The following is a 15,540-nucleotide window of genomic DNA, read 5'->3' as shown; positions in this document are numbered from 1 at the left end:
TGCAAAATTCAAAAAAAGAATCAAACCTGATGAATCACTGGAAAGCATTGAAATCTTTCAAAATTTAAGCCAATCAAATTACTTATTATTCCAGTGCCACAATGCTATTAAGGAGAATCCCATGTTTACTCCTAATTTCTATAGCTCAGATCTCCTGGCTCAAAAATATCCTGGTCCTCTCCCAGCTTATGCCAGAAAGCTACACTGCTAATCCCATGCATCCAAACAGCACGATAGCTCAGGGTGCATGGGGAATGGACATCGAAATCGATGAATTGGCAAACCAACCCAGATACGACCTTTCTTTATGGTCTACTATTGGATTTCCAGCCGTTCTAACTCCCTGCTCTTACATGTACCCAATTGTTATCAGTCTCAAGAATATTAACTACGTCTTTGAAACCAATCCAATCTCATTCTCATGTAATCATGCAGGTTTAACTGGGCCAATCTGGATCTCTACAGCTTTTGGGTCTATCTCTGTTAACCAAACTTCAAGCTACTACGTTGCCTGCAACATGCTTGTAGACTACTTAAATAGTTTCCAGCCAAGCATGATCCAGTCAACTTCAGCCACCAATTTCACCTTCCTCATTCCAGGAACCCTAATTGGAGATGCACTTGCGAGTATCGTGGAAGAAGGAGTCTCAACTGCTCCTTCTCCTGACCCAGTCCTTACGTGGCTCCAACAACACTACTATAGTGAAAACTGGGTCAATGTTGCAAGTGTCCTTAACCTCGCTAATTCCTTCTCAGATATGATCGTTCTTCCCTTCAAATACAAAATTGAGCTTCCCCCAGAAGTCCTTTATGGAAGCTCAATCCAAGGATCCAATCCTCCTGATCACTCATACGTTGATCTTTTTAACATGACTTTCTCATATGGAAAATATGAATCCGACCTGACATCCGGGATCTGGCAGCCTAAAGAAAGGTTTGCAGGCTTTCAACCTCCTGTTGTAAACTCTGCCCAAGGAGCCTTTATCACCATCCAGAATAACGTTACTACCGATGAGTACAACTCTGCAGTGCCTTTTGGATGGACAAACATCCCCTTAGGTGTTTCACCTATTAAAGTGGTTATGCCATCCAACCTCCCGTCCAAAAGTAGCTCAAGTTGTGTGAGTAATTATCTATTTTATTACCCAATGGATCCTTTTTGGAATCATGCCAATAATGGCTCGAGTCCATTCAATATCTCTTATCTCAAAGACTCATCCCCAAAAAAGTTAATTACAAAATACTCGAAAAATGACTCTACTATAGCCAGAAATACCGTACTCTCGAGCATGTACTTCTCTAAAAGACCATTCTTAAATACAAAGAACTACCCTGGACAACTCCAAAACACCCTCTCAACCTATCTCACATTCTCAAATAACTTCCTTGGAGGATGCTATTATAATGGCACTTTTCCATACTCCCCTGAATCTTCCTATACCGGTGTGCATGCAGGTGTGGGGTTATGTGGAAATCATCTCAGAAATTCAAATACTCAATTTAAATCACCGTTTTACCTCCCTCCAATTAAATATCTTTCAGCTCCATCCCCTATAAGTTACTTTTTTGTAGTGTCATCCCTGATCCAATATGTCAGTTATACTCACAAGGGAACCTTTAGATCTGATATACATGATGAGACACGAAGATTTAAAAGAATATATCCTGGAAATGGACTCCTCCACTCTCTTTTGCTTGCAACTGCCTCGAATCAGCCCTTTATCCTCTACAGTTTGCCTTCTTTTGTGAATTATGACACCTCCGTTACTCTTGGAAGCGAGTTCTATCAGTTTAGTGAAAGATACATCAACAGGAATTATGGGAACTACGCCACTCCTGGTTCAGGAATGACCTGCAGAGCTGCCAGATTTGTACCCATGAAAAGAGACATGTATTCCCTCAAAACAGCTTGGCAGTGCAAAACCAAGAAGACTACGTCCACAAATACTTGGCAAGATATGATTGAAATTCCCAGGGAGGAAATTACATCATGCGAGCTAAACAACGAATTTGTAACATGTTTAAATACTCCAGATAACCAAGCTCAGTTTGTGGGAATGGTGAATACCTCCCCAAAAGAACATGTAACGACTTTAAAAGGCTCATCCTTCAAGACTGCTGACTATCTTGCTGTGACTGTAACCATTTTCACAGACACTATTTCCTATACAAGTCCTACAAAGGGTCTTTCAGTTAAGCTTTTTTCTCCCCCAATTTCAGGCTTTATCACGCCAGAATACTGCTCCAAGATCCCAATGATCCCAATTATTCCCACAACGGTACAGCAAATCTTCATTATTTACCCCACAGTAAAGGCCTGGGATCATCTTCACAATACAAAGTACTCATTCTTGATCCCTTTCAACAAAGGCCTCCAGATCAGACACAAAGTAGTCCTGGGGAACACCTCCGGAATTAGTATTAACAAGGAATTCTATGTTTCAGCATATCTCTATTGCGAATCTATAAGAAGAGTTTCTGGTACTCCCAGTGTTTCAAAAATTACGATAGCAGATTTTTCCAATCTAGGTGGATCAATGGTCATAACAAGTAAGTTCCCAGTCCTCCAAAACTCAAAATTCTCAAACTGTATCCACGAGCTAATCATTTCGGAATCCAGCTCCGCTAGAACCACCTCCATCTCGTATGAGACTTTAATCCAAAGTAACCCAAAAGCCGTCGCAAACGAATTTGTATCTGTAGAATTCGGAGCTGTGGATTTTCCTCCAACCGTCGGGAAGCTTTCTCTCTATCAACCAGAGGAAAAGGGTGCCTCAATTGGAGACTCAATCTTCCTAACTCTCAGCAACCTTGTATTTTCAAACAATGAACAAGATGAAGGCTTCTCTAGTTTTGGAATTATTGCGTCATCCTCCCAAATTATAGGACAAAACTCCACAGTAATCCTCCTCGGAGACTCTCTAAGCCAGCTTCCTTCTTCTCTAAGGCTCCCAGCAACCAGCAAAGAATGGTTCGTATACGTCAGAGCCCAAACTGTATCATTTTCAGGCTGCTATATTCCTTGCCAGCCTCCATACAAGGACTCATTCTACTCTCATTGGTGTTCAAATGACTTGAGTCTATTGAATGCTTTTCCCTGTCCATTTTCAAAAGTTTTAATGAAGACAGGAGACTCCAAACTAGAGATTGAAGATGCAATAGCCGTAGTTACCCATCCACTGGCTTATACATCACCAATAGAAACAATTCAACTGGTGAGTGCTCTTTTTGAGCAAAGCAAAGATAACCAGATAATATGGAGTAGCTATTTTGAATCGATCTATTCCACAGCATTTGAGCTCCAGAACATACCCCAAGCATACGATTTTGCTTCTTTCAAGCTTCTATCTTTGGATATTCTTAGAAAGATTTCCAGGGTTGCTTATGAAAATCCCAAACTTAACTTGGATGTCTCACGACCTTTTGAAATCCTGATGAATATCACCTTAAATGCAGAATGTACAAGTAGTCCTAGTGTCTCAAATCTCATTCTAGAGACTTTGGATTTATTAGTAGCAAGCAATGGGTGGAATAAAGTACTCCGAGACAGAAATCTTGAGTCAATAATATCCCATATGCTCGAAGCTGTGGCTAACAGATTTTCATTTTGGACTTATAATGAGAATTCTTTGGATTGGAAAGGACCAGAAAGCGGTATATCGCTCTCCGTGGTTACTTTGGATGAAGTATTTACCAGAAGATCAACAAGCTTGAACGGAATGGCAATTTCAGGTTTTAGATTCAGCGAAATTAAGAAGCTCACCCCTATTGAGTCTATTTACTTCCACGCATATCCGGAGGAGTACGACTCTGAGATGCTCGAGTTTGCTTCAACAAGCTGTCCAAATACATCAGCCACGATCTCCAGTTATACTTACCCAAGGAAATACATTTCTGATATGCTGATAGAGAATGCTGTTAGAAAAGTCACTGGACCAATTCCAATAGGAGGAGCAGCTCTTTATCTCTGTTCGATTGATTACTATGCATATGAAATTCCTACAGTAACATTTTCACTTCCTCTTTCTTTTGAGATTCCGGTGAATATGACAAATATAGGATGTTCAATGTTAAGTGACTCAGTTTGGAGAGAAGATCTTTGCTCTAGCAATATTTCTCCAAGTAAACAAGAAAGCAAACAATTTGTGGTTGAATGTTCATGCCAAGGACTGGCTCCCTATGCGTTGACAGCGACAGTAAACTCTACAGAGATCGATAATGGTAACTTTGGAGACTCAAGTGGGAATAATGGAAGAGTTCCAATACCCCCAATGAATAACAAATGGGACGGAATTTCAGGAAACCTTACAAATCTCGGTATTTCAAAGGACTCTGCTATAGAACTGATTAACTCATCCTATTCTGGGTTTATTTACTTAGATGAGAAGGTTAGAACTCCACACATACCTCCAAAAGCTCAAAAAGCGCTTGAGGGATCTCAAGGTATAGCTGGACTCTACACCGAAATGGGGAGATCTCAGTATATTGCAAATGTAAGTTCTACTTGGGGACTTAATGCTGGGGAAGCCTGGTTCAATTCTTCGGTAGCTAAAGGTGGAGATGCTAACGTTGAGAGTTTTTTATCTTGGGAACCTGTTAATACGACAAAGAGGAACAACTAATAGAAGATAAATTGGATAAAGTCAAATATTCATTCGAAGGATGAGATTTAATTCTAAAGTGGGAGTCTTAGAGAAATGAAGGACTTCCGGGAGAAATAATAAGTTAATAGTAAATAATAAATCGGTACATATGAATAGATCGGATAGTCCACTATAATTTTATATCTTACAAAAAATACAGTTTTCATCTTTGTGAATTTCAAAACAGGATGAGTAGATACCTGTTTGACCATAATACATGAAATAGCTTTTAAGTTTGTTTGTTTTTCCAAAGTCTCTTAGATACTTAATAGCTTGGGAAACCACACAGGATGCAATAATTGTGTTTGTAGAAAGAAGAGTTGGGAAAATATTGCCAACAATTTGTTGTGTTAATTCAATAGTGACTCCCTGGATTCCAAAAGATTTTGCATGTTCCTGTGCTAGCCGATAAATCTTAAGAATTTTTTGATTTTTACTTTCATCAGAATTCTTTTCATTTTCCTCGTATATGAAATTTGCATAGGCTATACAGTGTATGGGAGTTCTAGGGAACTCCTTGATTTCACAGAGCGGAAAGTTAGTATCTTGGATGTTGAGTCCCATTGTACATTCATAGCAGGATGTTTCTCCAGGAACAATGATCCTACAGTGACCATTAAAGCCCTCAGTACCACTATCTAGTAGTATCGGTGAACCTTGAGGAGTGGAATGTGTCATTACTATAGCATTCAATGTTCTTCTTGCATTAATATTATCCAAACCTGAAAGAATAATTTTGTAGTCAGTTGGATTTACTTTGAACTTGGAGAAAAATTCGGAAATGTCAGAGTGAAAGGGCTTGATTTCCAGCCCTTTTGCTGACTTAAAGTGCTTTGTTGCGCTTGCCGCCAAAACATGCACCTTAGACTTTCCTTCATCTCCAAGTTTAAAAAACAATTGTCTGGAAACATTGGAAACCTCGACGAAGTCGTAGTCAACAATGTCAATTTGCCTAAATCCAGACAACACCAGACATCTGAGAATTTCTGTTCCAATTCCCCCAACGCCCACCAATAGTACTTTGCAATGAGCAGGATCTATATCTTTTTCTAAAGGCCTGCATTCAGTATTCATGACAACTTCCTTTCCATGTTGTGGGGTATGAATAAAACTGAAATTAGAAATCCGAGGCGAAAAATTAATTTAAGGGAAAACCTTACAAAAAATTCTCCAAATTTTTACGAGAATAAAATTAGTTTTAACTTCTCAAAAATTTAATAAATTGCATTAGGAAGAATAATTCCGGTTTGCCGCCTAAAATGTACGCCGATATAGGATTTGTGTGAATGACGATGGTGAAAAAAGAGTGAAAATAAGGTAAATAGAAGAGTTTAAATGGTGAAGGAAGTTATCAATTTCTGAACAAATTGAAACTTAAAGAACAAAAACAAAACCACTCTCTTTCTTATGAAATTCTGGGATACATGACGAATTTCAAAATAACTGTTTGCTTTATTTCATGAATACTAATCCTAGATAATTTAGAATGACGTCACTATTAGTTTTGAATTTAGCTAGCCACATAGGATTTTTAGCTGGTAAAAAGTGTGAGAAGGTAAAAAGGAGTGGAATAAGTAGTTAAAAGGTAATTTGAATCAATTGGTGTAGGGGGAGAAAAGGTGAATAATATAGTATCAGAAATAGTGGTAATCGTAATAATCGAAAATAAGTTACATGATTTAGAATTTGACAAAAATTCGAGGATTATATGTATTTCTTAGTTACATGCAAGTGCAATAGTATTCCGGTAATTACAAAAGTTGCATGTAATATTAAAAAAAAATCGTAAATAAACTAATCAGCAAAGCTGTAGAATAATTTATAGGAAAATAATTTTAAGAAGAAATAAACTGTTTATTATTTTTCCGGATTTTCAAATATGAGTGCTTATGTTCCTGAGGTATCACAAAGCATTGGAAAACTGGTTGACTCTGTAGAGTCTTTGGATGAATTGTTGAAAAAGGTAAGGCGAATTAGAGGAGCGGATTGTTCCTAAATCCAAAACTTTAAATTAACTTGGACTTGATTATTACACTTTTTTCAAATTAAAGGTGGAAGTAGCTCAAAAAGCTTTCTTGAAACTTTCTCAAGAGCAGGTTGACTATATTTTTCAAAGAGCTTCATTGGCAGCAAACTGTGCAAGATACGAACTAGCAGTATTGGCAATAGAAGATGGAGGAATGGGATTATTGGAGGATAAGATAATAAAGAACCATTTTTCATCTGAGAATATTTATAATAAATACAGAAATACAAAGACTGTAGGAGTAATTGAGCATGATGAATTTGGAGGGATCGATATTGTTGCTGAACCATTGGGTATTTTGGCAGGAATTTCTCCATGTACAAATCCAACATCAACAACCATCTTCAAATCCCTCATTTCTCTTAAGACGAGAAACTGTATAGTATTTTCCCCCCATCCAAGAACAGCTAGAAGTTCTATAAGAGCAGCAAAAATCATCAGGGATGCAGCAGTGGAAGCAGGGGCTCCAGAGGACTGTATAGGTTGGATCGATGTTGCAAGCATTTCCTTATGTAACTCCTTAATGAACCATAGCTCAGTCGCAGCTATCTTGGCAACAGGTTCGGTTGCTTTAGTAAAAGCAGCTTATTCATGCGGAAAGCCAGCCCTGGGCGGAGGAGCAGGGAATTCTCCGGTCTTAGTTGATGAGCTCTCTGACATAGACATGGTGGTGAACTCTGTAATTCTATCCAAGACTTTTGACAACAGCTTAATTTGCGCATCTGAACAGTGTTTGGTCGTTCTGGATTCGATTTACGATAAGGTGATTTCAGGATTTAGAAATAGAGGAGTGCATGTCATTTCCTCAAAAGATGAGCTCCAAAGACTAGGAGATCTATTGATTGATGAAAATGGAAATATGAATCCTAAATCAGTTGGAATTAGTGCAGTTGAGATCGCAAAGATGGCATCCATTGAAATACCGAAAGATACCGTTATGATTCTTGCAGAAATCAACGAGATTGGAAGAGGAGAAAAATTGTCTCACGAAAAATTGTGTCCCGTATTATCGATAATTAGAGCCAGCGACTTTAACGATGGTGTTAGAAAAGCAAAGGATTTGGTTGAATTTGGTGGTTTAGGACATACATCCTGTATCTATACTGACCCAAATTCTGATGAAGGAAAACGCAGAATTACTGAGTTCCAAAGAAACATTCCCACTGGAAGAGTTCTGGTTTGTATGCCAGCTGCCCAAGGGGCGATGGGTGAAATGTTCAATTTTCGTCAAACTCCTTCTCTGACTTTAGGATGCGGTTCTTGGGGCCACACTTCAACTGCTGAGGGAATTGGCGTGAAACATTTGCTCAATTACAAGCAAGTTGTACAAAGAAGAGACCACATATCCTGGTTTAAGGTTCCGCCTTATATTTATTTCAACAGAGGATGTCTGGAAGAAGCATTGCAAGATCTCAAAGAGATCAATCTAAAAAAGGCTTACATTATTACTGATAGAGTCATGGTTAGCCTTGGTTTTGTTGATAATCTGGTTGAAGGTCTCAAGTCTGTTGGAGTAGCCTCTGAAATGTTTGCAGAAGTCCCTCCTGAGCCTGATGTTGAAACCGTTAAGGAAATTGTTAAAAGATTAAACGTAAGTAAGCCAGATTGTTTGATTGGTTTTGGAGGGGGCTCTCCTATGGACGCTTCAAAACTTGTAAGACTCATGTATGAACATCCAACTGTCAAATGGAATGAAGTCGTTACCAGGTTTATGGATATTAGGAAAAGAATTGTCAAGCTACCTCCAAGTGGTGGAAAAATTCAAAGATTTATTTGCATCCCTACTACTTCCGGGACTGGAGCAGAAATGACTCCATTTGCTGTGATAACTGATAACAGCACTGGAATCAAATACCCTATAGCCTCTTACAAGCTCACCCCAGATATGGCCATTGTTGATGCTAACTTTGTTCTTTCAATGCCAAGCTTCCTTGCAGCTGCAACTGGCTTAGACGCTCTTACACATGCCCTTGAAGCTTTTGTCGCAACTTATGCTTCTGAATATACCGATGGACTTTGCATACAAGCCATGAGACTCATATTTGACCATTTACCAAACTCTGTTTTAAATGCAGACGCAAAGGCAAGAGAATATGTACATAATGCTTCATCTATCGCTGGAATGGCATTCTCCAATGCTTTTCTTGGAATTTGTCATGCTCTAGCTCACCAGTTGGGAGCTCAAATGCATATTCCACATGGGATTGCAAATGCAATACTTCTTCCACATATTGTTGCTTATAATGCATCTAACAGGCCAACCAAGCAGTCCATTTTATCTCAGTACAAATATCCTGTAGCAAAAAGTAGATATGCGAAACTCGTTGATATCTTGAACTTCAAGTCAAATGAGAGCTTTGAGAGTGGTTTGGATCAGGAAAGCATCAATATTAGAATTTTAGTTGAGGCAATACAAAATCTCAAGAAAACCTTGAAAGTCCCAATGTGCGTTAAAGATCATGGAATAGAGGAAGAACATTATATGTCAAAAATTGAATCCATGAGTATCCATGCCCTTGATGATCAATGCGTTGGAGCTAATCCAAGGTTCCCTCTTTTAAATGAGATTAAACAGCTCTACATTGACGCTTATTCTGGACTTGTCAGATATCCAGAGCATTAATCATTGAAATAAAGTGTATTTAAAGTATTTAATAGAGGCGACATTAGAATATAAAATGATTAGCATATCAAGGGAATTTACATTAATACAGATAATATAAGACTAATAGCCACTGAATAGAAACTGAGCATTAGAACACTTGATAACTTTCTTAAAGTATTAAATCTAAATTAATCCCTGCTAAGTTTATGTCTTTGATTTGCTTTAATAGATTCAGCAGAATCTTGGTTTTCTCTTTTACCTTTTATTTTCCCAGTAAAAAGCTTGTATAATGTCCCTATAAATCTTCCAAGAACAGCTCCTAAGAGTATAAGGTTTGGCCATTTTAATAGGTTGCTGTTGGAGTGGATGATACATGAAAAACTACAGAAGTAGGCTAATAAGGCGGAGTAGAATATAGGAGCAATGTTGTTATCCTTTGGTTTTAAGGTTGGGCTAAGAAATTTGAGTAGTTAGAATTACTGAATAAAAGAAGAGGAGGAAATAACTAATCTAGTTTTCATTAGTAAATATTAGCTCATCATAAAATTGAAAAGATTCAATTTCTTTTTTTTAATTCACTTAACAAACAATATTAAGCTCATTTAAACCCCTTAAGTGTTTTAATCATCTGAGTCTAATATATACTTTTTTGGCGTATTTCTCCTGATAATATGTGAAGACTTACCTTTTAATAATCATTACTAATAAACTTTTAAAGCCGGTAAATATACAAGTTCTAAAAGTTACCAATCCAAAATAAAGGGACAATACTATAATTCCAAAGTCAACAAGGTGAGCTCCCAAGAAAAAAACAGTAAGCATTGTTAGAATTGTCCCTATAAATCCACTAATAACAGAATATGAAATTAATGCTATAGTGGGTAAGAGCGAATGCTGATTGACCTTGGGCTTAATTATGAGTAGAACAGATACAAGAATGCATGACACCAACTCAAATAGTAGCAGTGCAATGTATCTGTACAAATTGGGGATATTACTTGTAAGTAAAAGTATTAAAAGCGATATAAAGCTTAAAACTACCTCAATCTCAGTCATTATTGAAATGTCACTCTTCATAAGAGTATAAATAACCAAGTATGAATGGGCATCAAATTAATTCTTCCGATCCCAATAACCATTTGAGCCAATTTCCAACCTTTTTTGTACAATTTCAGGTTTGTCCAGATACTCGATTTTTTATATTGTACCGGTATATAATTAAATTATGGGTTTGGCGCCTAAGCGGAATGACGTAATGTAGAGAATAAATTGCATGTTTGCATGCACTGTTGGAAGTAATGGCAGTTAGACAATTTGTTTTGCAAAATAGTAATTTAAAATAGTTTTAAGAGCTGAGTTGCATTTTTTAAAAAATCTGGTAAATATTGATAAATATAGTTGTTAAGATAGAAGATGTTGATTCTTACACCAATAATATATTATAATATGGACTCTTTTAGAGATATAATCTCAGATTTATTGGATTCAAATGTGGGGCGAGCCATATTGGTATTTTCTTCGGCAGTAAAGTGCCAGGTAATGAGAGTTGAGTCGCTGATGAAGAAGGGTGGGATACAAATAGAGATTTCCGAGCTATGTGAGTCAGATGCAAGCGCATTAAGCACAATTCTTTGGCAGATGAAGTCTTATAAGCCTGACTGTATAATAGGCATGGGTGGAGGACATTGTATGGATATAGCAAAGGTGCTAAGAGTTTTATATGAAGATCCGAGCACAACTTTGCGTTCACTTGCAATGGGGACCAACAACAATGATGAGGAAAAAAGTTTAAAGAAGGCAATGATACATAGAAGGGGGAGTTTAATAAAGAAGTTGGTCTGCATCCCAACAACATGTGGTTCTGGTTCTGAAGTGACATCCACAGCAGTTTTAAGGAATGATGACGGGAGGCAAATGATAGTTTCAGGTGTGGCGTTTTTGCCTGATATATCAGTAGTGGACTCAAGCTTCATATTAACAATTCCGATGTTTGTGGCTTCTATTACAGGTATGAGAGCTCTCCTTCATGGTTTGGAGTCTTACATTAGTAATTCCTCGAACCATTATTCATCATGTATGGCAATTCAGTCATTAAGAATTTTGTTTAATAATTTGACTAAAGCTGTTATTGAGAAGGATATCAGTTTATTGCAAGATATTCATAAAGCTGCTTCAATATCAGGAGTTGCAATTTCCGCAACTGATGTAGGTCTTGGTTCAATCTTATCCAGAAGTATTTCAGAAGTATTTACACTTCCTCATGGACTTATTGACAGTATTGTGATTACTCAAGTGCTCAACTTTAATATAAACAGAAGTCAGAGGGTGAAATCTTTGATTGCAAATCTTTCTGTTGATCTCGGAATCAGTAACTCACAGGATTCAGATTCTATCAAAATTCAGGCACTTTTGAATAGAGTTGGACAAATAAGAAAGACTCTTTTACTTCCAGATTCTCTCAGTTCTATTCATTCTTCTCTATACGAATTCAAGTCTAAAGGCTGGTTTGACCCAATTGGTGTCAAATTATCGGTCTTTTCGGACCACTTATATAAGGACAGTCAGGTATTGATCAACCACACATCTGGGTTGTTCTCAAGGTCTGATAAAGAAACTCAAGTCTACGTTTCAGAAGAAAGTGCATTGAAAGCAATACCAATTCTAAGTAAAAAGAATGTAATCGATAATTTGAATTCCAACACATTTAACATCAACTTGGATAGGATGGTTTCTAGAGCTCTGAGTGATGGGGCTATTCATACAAATCCTGTATCAGTTGCAAAGGAGGATTTATCAACTATTCTAAAGCAGACATGGGGTTAGGAGCTCAAGATTTTGATAAGCTTTTCCATTCAATACGTTTAAAATTCTCAACTCCAGCTACTTTAAAACTACTAAACTACCTATTTACTTGAATTATTAAATCTCTCAGAATATTTTTTAGTACAGAAAAACATTTTGTTTATATATAACTGAATTATGAGTAAACAGCTAAATTACTTTCTATTCATCGGAAGAGAATTCAATTAATCATAAACTCATCACAAAAGTGTAATACTTGAACCTTTATGGGCAGAAACAACATTACAAGAAATTTAGCTTTCTTTTTCTAACAAGCAATTTCAAGGCAAAACTTAAAGAATATACGCCATTTTTTGGCATTCTTTCATATATTATTACTTCTATGCTTCAATCAAACCCTCTTCTTTGGATTGGATAGATTAACAGATTCTCTCTTTAATACATGCAACAGAGTTTGAGAAGATTCCAAGATTTTTGTGTATGCTCCTTCAATCTCTTGAATGGTCTTATCATATTCAGCTCTTGCAATCGTTTTTCTTTGAAGACTTTCAGAAACCCTTTTCAGACGTTCATTCAGAATTCCTAATTCACGTTGGATCTTCGCCTTATCCTCCTCTTCCCTCTTTATTTGTCTGTTGACTTCGTCCCTTTTTTCCTTCAGTTCTTCCAAGCATTTCATCAGTTCAGCATTATAATTAAGCATAGCACTTGGATCTGCCATTTTTCATTGATTTAAAAAGTAATTCTATATAAAGTTTATCAAAATATTCAAGAAAAGTTCACTAAGTCCTGATTCTTATTATGAGTAATTTTATGATCACACAATCTCAGTTTTAATAATCTTTTAGTACTCTTCGAGAATATAAAAATTCAAAGTTGTATGCATTTTACTCTGGTTTTTCAATTTTGGAATTTATTTATTTTATACTCAAAATACACACAATTTATATAAATATATATATATAATAGAAATTCTCTTTTATTAGTTACGTCAGCGTCCACATTAATGTTGAATTTTTTTTTCTCAAAATTACACAAAATGCAAAAAAGGCACTAAGTTGGAAATAAAAAGTAATTCTACATGGAAGCAGTGACAGATGCAGAGTATAATTATAGATATAAACATCAAGCTACTAAATATGGACTAAATGCATTAGAGTGAAAGTAAAAGACGAATGGGGTTATATTGTTGGTTAATTAAAAGTCTTCATCATCTTCATTCTCCTCTTCTGACAAAATCTCTTCGTCATGATTAAGCCAATCAAAGAACGCAGTCAACTAAAGGAACATAAAAGTATGAATTGCAATGGATTGTTGATTACATGGAAGTTGATATAAACAAAGTATAAAAGATAATCAATATTGAATTTTGTGATCCCCAATAGCGTTTGGAAATGATATATGTAATAGGAACGATATGTATGAAAGGCCTTTATTATAAACAATATTTTGAAATGTGACCAAATATCACAATGAATATGAACCAATTGATCTATTTACGATCTATGATTAGTTTAAAATCACGTGACGACTTATGGTCCATGGATTGTAAATAACCTAATTCTTTCAAATTGATTCTTGGCCAAACCACCTTGTAAAAGATTCAAGTTACAATAGAAGTTATTAACTTGAAATCAAGATTACAGTATGTTTTGGCCATGATATTACAAATAATCTCAAGAATTGGCTCGCAGTGAACCTCGTTCACATATCAACTATTGTTAATCAACTCCGAAAAAAGTAAACTTACCTCAAAAAGAGCATTTTTTCTTCCGAGTTTGCTGTCTTCACCTAGCAGGTCATTCTTACTTAGCCAAAGATTGAAGGTATCTCTGGACACGATTTTAGACTTTAAAAGTGAGATCCAAAGAGACTCAAGAATACTGGTAACATTGTCAACTTTCGGGTTTCCAATAGCAGAAGCCATTCTTTGAATCTCAATAAGGATGTAAAGCTTTGCAGTAGCTTCTCCTGCTTTACTCTTGCTAATAAAATGATTGAATATTGGAGATAGACTCTTAGAAAGTAGAATAACGTCATCTATGCACCGCAATGCACTTGAGAATAATGTAAACACATGTGAGAGCTTTGCAATAATGGAAAGAGACTGTGAATCTTCAGGAGAAATAGATTTTTCTACAAAGTCTGAGATAAATCCATTTATTCTATTGGAACTTGGAGGTGAGTATGTGTTAGGTTCGAAGCAAGAAGCTGGAGAAGAGTTTTCTTTTGGAGTTTCTCCTGTTAAGCATGTAAATAACTCTTTTTCAAATGTGCCCAAAATTTTTGGATCGGACACTTCCCATAGCGCAAGATTAGTTTCGGAATCGTCGATCTTCTTGGTTTCCTTAATATGTTGAGCCTTCTTTACTTGCTTTGGTTTCTTCTCAACCTTTGAAACTACTTGAGTATTATTGGATTGATGGGTTTTACTATTCAAGTTTAAAATACCGTTTAAGGATGAAGAGTTACTAGCCTTATTAGATGCTGGTTTGGGATCTGAAATGTTAAGTTTTTGAGACAGAGAAATATTATCCACATTCGAGTTATTACCAACATTATTGTCACCATTACTTTGAATAGTATTTTCCAAATCAGTCTTCTTCTTGAATCTATTCTTCAAGTAGTCTGGTCTATCGTCAACATGTACTTTAGCCGAGTTTTCACGTCCAAATCTTGATCCAAAACCTGAAGACGATCCCAAACCACTTTGCGCAGAATTAGAGCTATCACGCCAATTAAAGTTAATTAAGCTGGGTTCAGCAGAGTTATCATAGTTTCTAGATGTGCCTCTTCTGAAATCTAACTCGGGTTTCGGCTTTTCTGTGGATCTACCTGCATCATCTCTCCAATTGGTATTACAAATTACATCATCAATGTCTGGTCGGTTAAACCTATCTCTTCCAGATTTAGAAGTTGTTCTTTGAAGATCACCTCCATCTCTACCTTTTCTCCAGTCAGTTTCAAGCATTTGAGTTATCTTTTCATCGTTATCATATCTATTCGATATTCTACTACCACCGCCTCTACTGCTATTATAGCTGTCGGTTCTTTCAAGACCAAGGCTTTGAGTTGGCAGAATTCCTTCCATTACTTCTCCATTCTCATATGCCATTCTTTGTAAGTCCCTAAGCTGGATAGTCTGACCTTTTGATTTGGGTGGCATCTTAATATACAATAATTGTTAATCACCTTAATACAAGTTTATGATAATCAATGTATAGTCAAAGTGAAAGTGATTATATTCCCTCTTCAAAGATAAAAGAATAAAAATTAATATGAAATATTAATTTTTAACCTTAAAAGAATACTTTACTCCGTCACTTAGTGCTCTTTTCTATAGCACCTTTTTTTCCCCCAATTACTATGAGAAAAATATTTATTGATTAGTGTAGTACCCGCCCGAATATGTCTTGGTATTATATTAAAAAATGGCGGCAAATATGCGGGTTGTTAGAGACATA

General features: G+C 36.4%; 7 protein-coding genes across 7 annotated transcripts; 3 read left to right on the top strand and 4 right to left on the bottom strand.

Moving 5' to 3' along the window:
- Positions 1–101: 101 nt before the first annotated feature.
- Positions 102–4,622, top strand: ELE39_003239 (uncharacterized protein; the record flags this gene model as incomplete). The annotated part of the gene is made up of 1 exon (XM_067346581.1): positions 102–4,622. The coding sequence occupies one exon, from the start codon at positions 102–104 to the stop codon at positions 4,620–4,622; it is 4,521 nt and encodes a 1,506-aa protein (XP_067199819.1).
- A 159-nt stretch (positions 4,623–4,781) lies between these two features.
- Positions 4,782–5,717, bottom strand: ELE39_003238 (Uba3p like ubiquitin activating enzyme E1; the record flags this gene model as incomplete). The annotated part of the gene is made up of 1 exon (XM_067346580.1): positions 4,782–5,717. The coding sequence occupies one exon, from the start codon at positions 5,715–5,717 to the stop codon at positions 4,782–4,784; it is 936 nt and encodes a 311-aa protein (XP_067199818.1).
- Positions 5,718–6,522: 805 nt separating this feature from the next.
- Positions 6,523–9,292, top strand: ELE39_003237 (acetaldehyde reductase plus alcohol dehydrogenase of bacterial origin; the record flags this gene model as incomplete). The annotated part of the gene is made up of 2 exons (XM_067346579.1): positions 6,523–6,606; positions 6,695–9,292. 2 exons carry the CDS (start codon positions 6,523–6,525, stop codon positions 9,290–9,292), a joined length of 2,682 nt encoding a protein of 893 aa, XP_067199817.1.
- A 170-nt stretch (positions 9,293–9,462) lies between these two features.
- ELE39_003236 (uncharacterized protein) lies at positions 9,463–10,330 on the bottom strand (the record flags this gene model as incomplete). The annotated part of the gene is made up of 2 exons (XM_067346578.1): positions 9,463–9,727; positions 9,960–10,330. 2 exons carry the CDS (start codon positions 10,328–10,330, stop codon positions 9,463–9,465), a joined length of 636 nt encoding a protein of 211 aa, XP_067199816.1.
- Positions 10,331–10,687: 357 nt separating this feature from the next.
- ELE39_003235 (NAD dependent dehydrogenase of bacterial origin) lies at positions 10,688–12,097 on the top strand (the record flags this gene model as incomplete). Its single annotated transcript, XM_067346577.1, has 1 exon — positions 10,688–12,097. The coding sequence occupies one exon, from the start codon at positions 10,688–10,690 to the stop codon at positions 12,095–12,097; it is 1,410 nt and encodes a 469-aa protein (XP_067199815.1).
- Positions 12,098–12,467: 370 nt separating this feature from the next.
- Positions 12,468–12,797, bottom strand: ELE39_003234 (13 KDA deflagellation-inducible; the record flags this gene model as incomplete). The annotated part of the gene is made up of 1 exon (XM_067346576.1): positions 12,468–12,797. The coding sequence occupies one exon, from the start codon at positions 12,795–12,797 to the stop codon at positions 12,468–12,470; it is 330 nt and encodes a 109-aa protein (XP_067199814.1).
- A 990-nt stretch (positions 12,798–13,787) lies between these two features.
- Positions 13,788–15,242, bottom strand: ELE39_003232 (uncharacterized protein; the record flags this gene model as incomplete). The annotated part of the gene is made up of 1 exon (XM_067346574.1): positions 13,788–15,242. One exon carries the CDS (start codon positions 15,240–15,242, stop codon positions 13,788–13,790), a length of 1,455 nt encoding a protein of 484 aa, XP_067199812.1.
- Between the last annotated feature and the right edge of the window lie 298 nt (positions 15,243–15,540).

This window comes from Cryptosporidium sp. chipmunk genotype I (assembly GCF_004936735.1).
Source record: "Cryptosporidium sp. chipmunk genotype I strain 37763 chromosome Unknown contig_5, whole genome shotgun sequence".
Classification (NCBI taxonomy): Eukaryota; Apicomplexa; class Conoidasida; order Eucoccidiorida; family Cryptosporidiidae; genus Cryptosporidium; species Cryptosporidium sp. chipmunk genotype I.
Note: the sequence above shows the minus strand (reverse complement) of the source record. Positions and strands in the feature narration are given on the sequence as shown.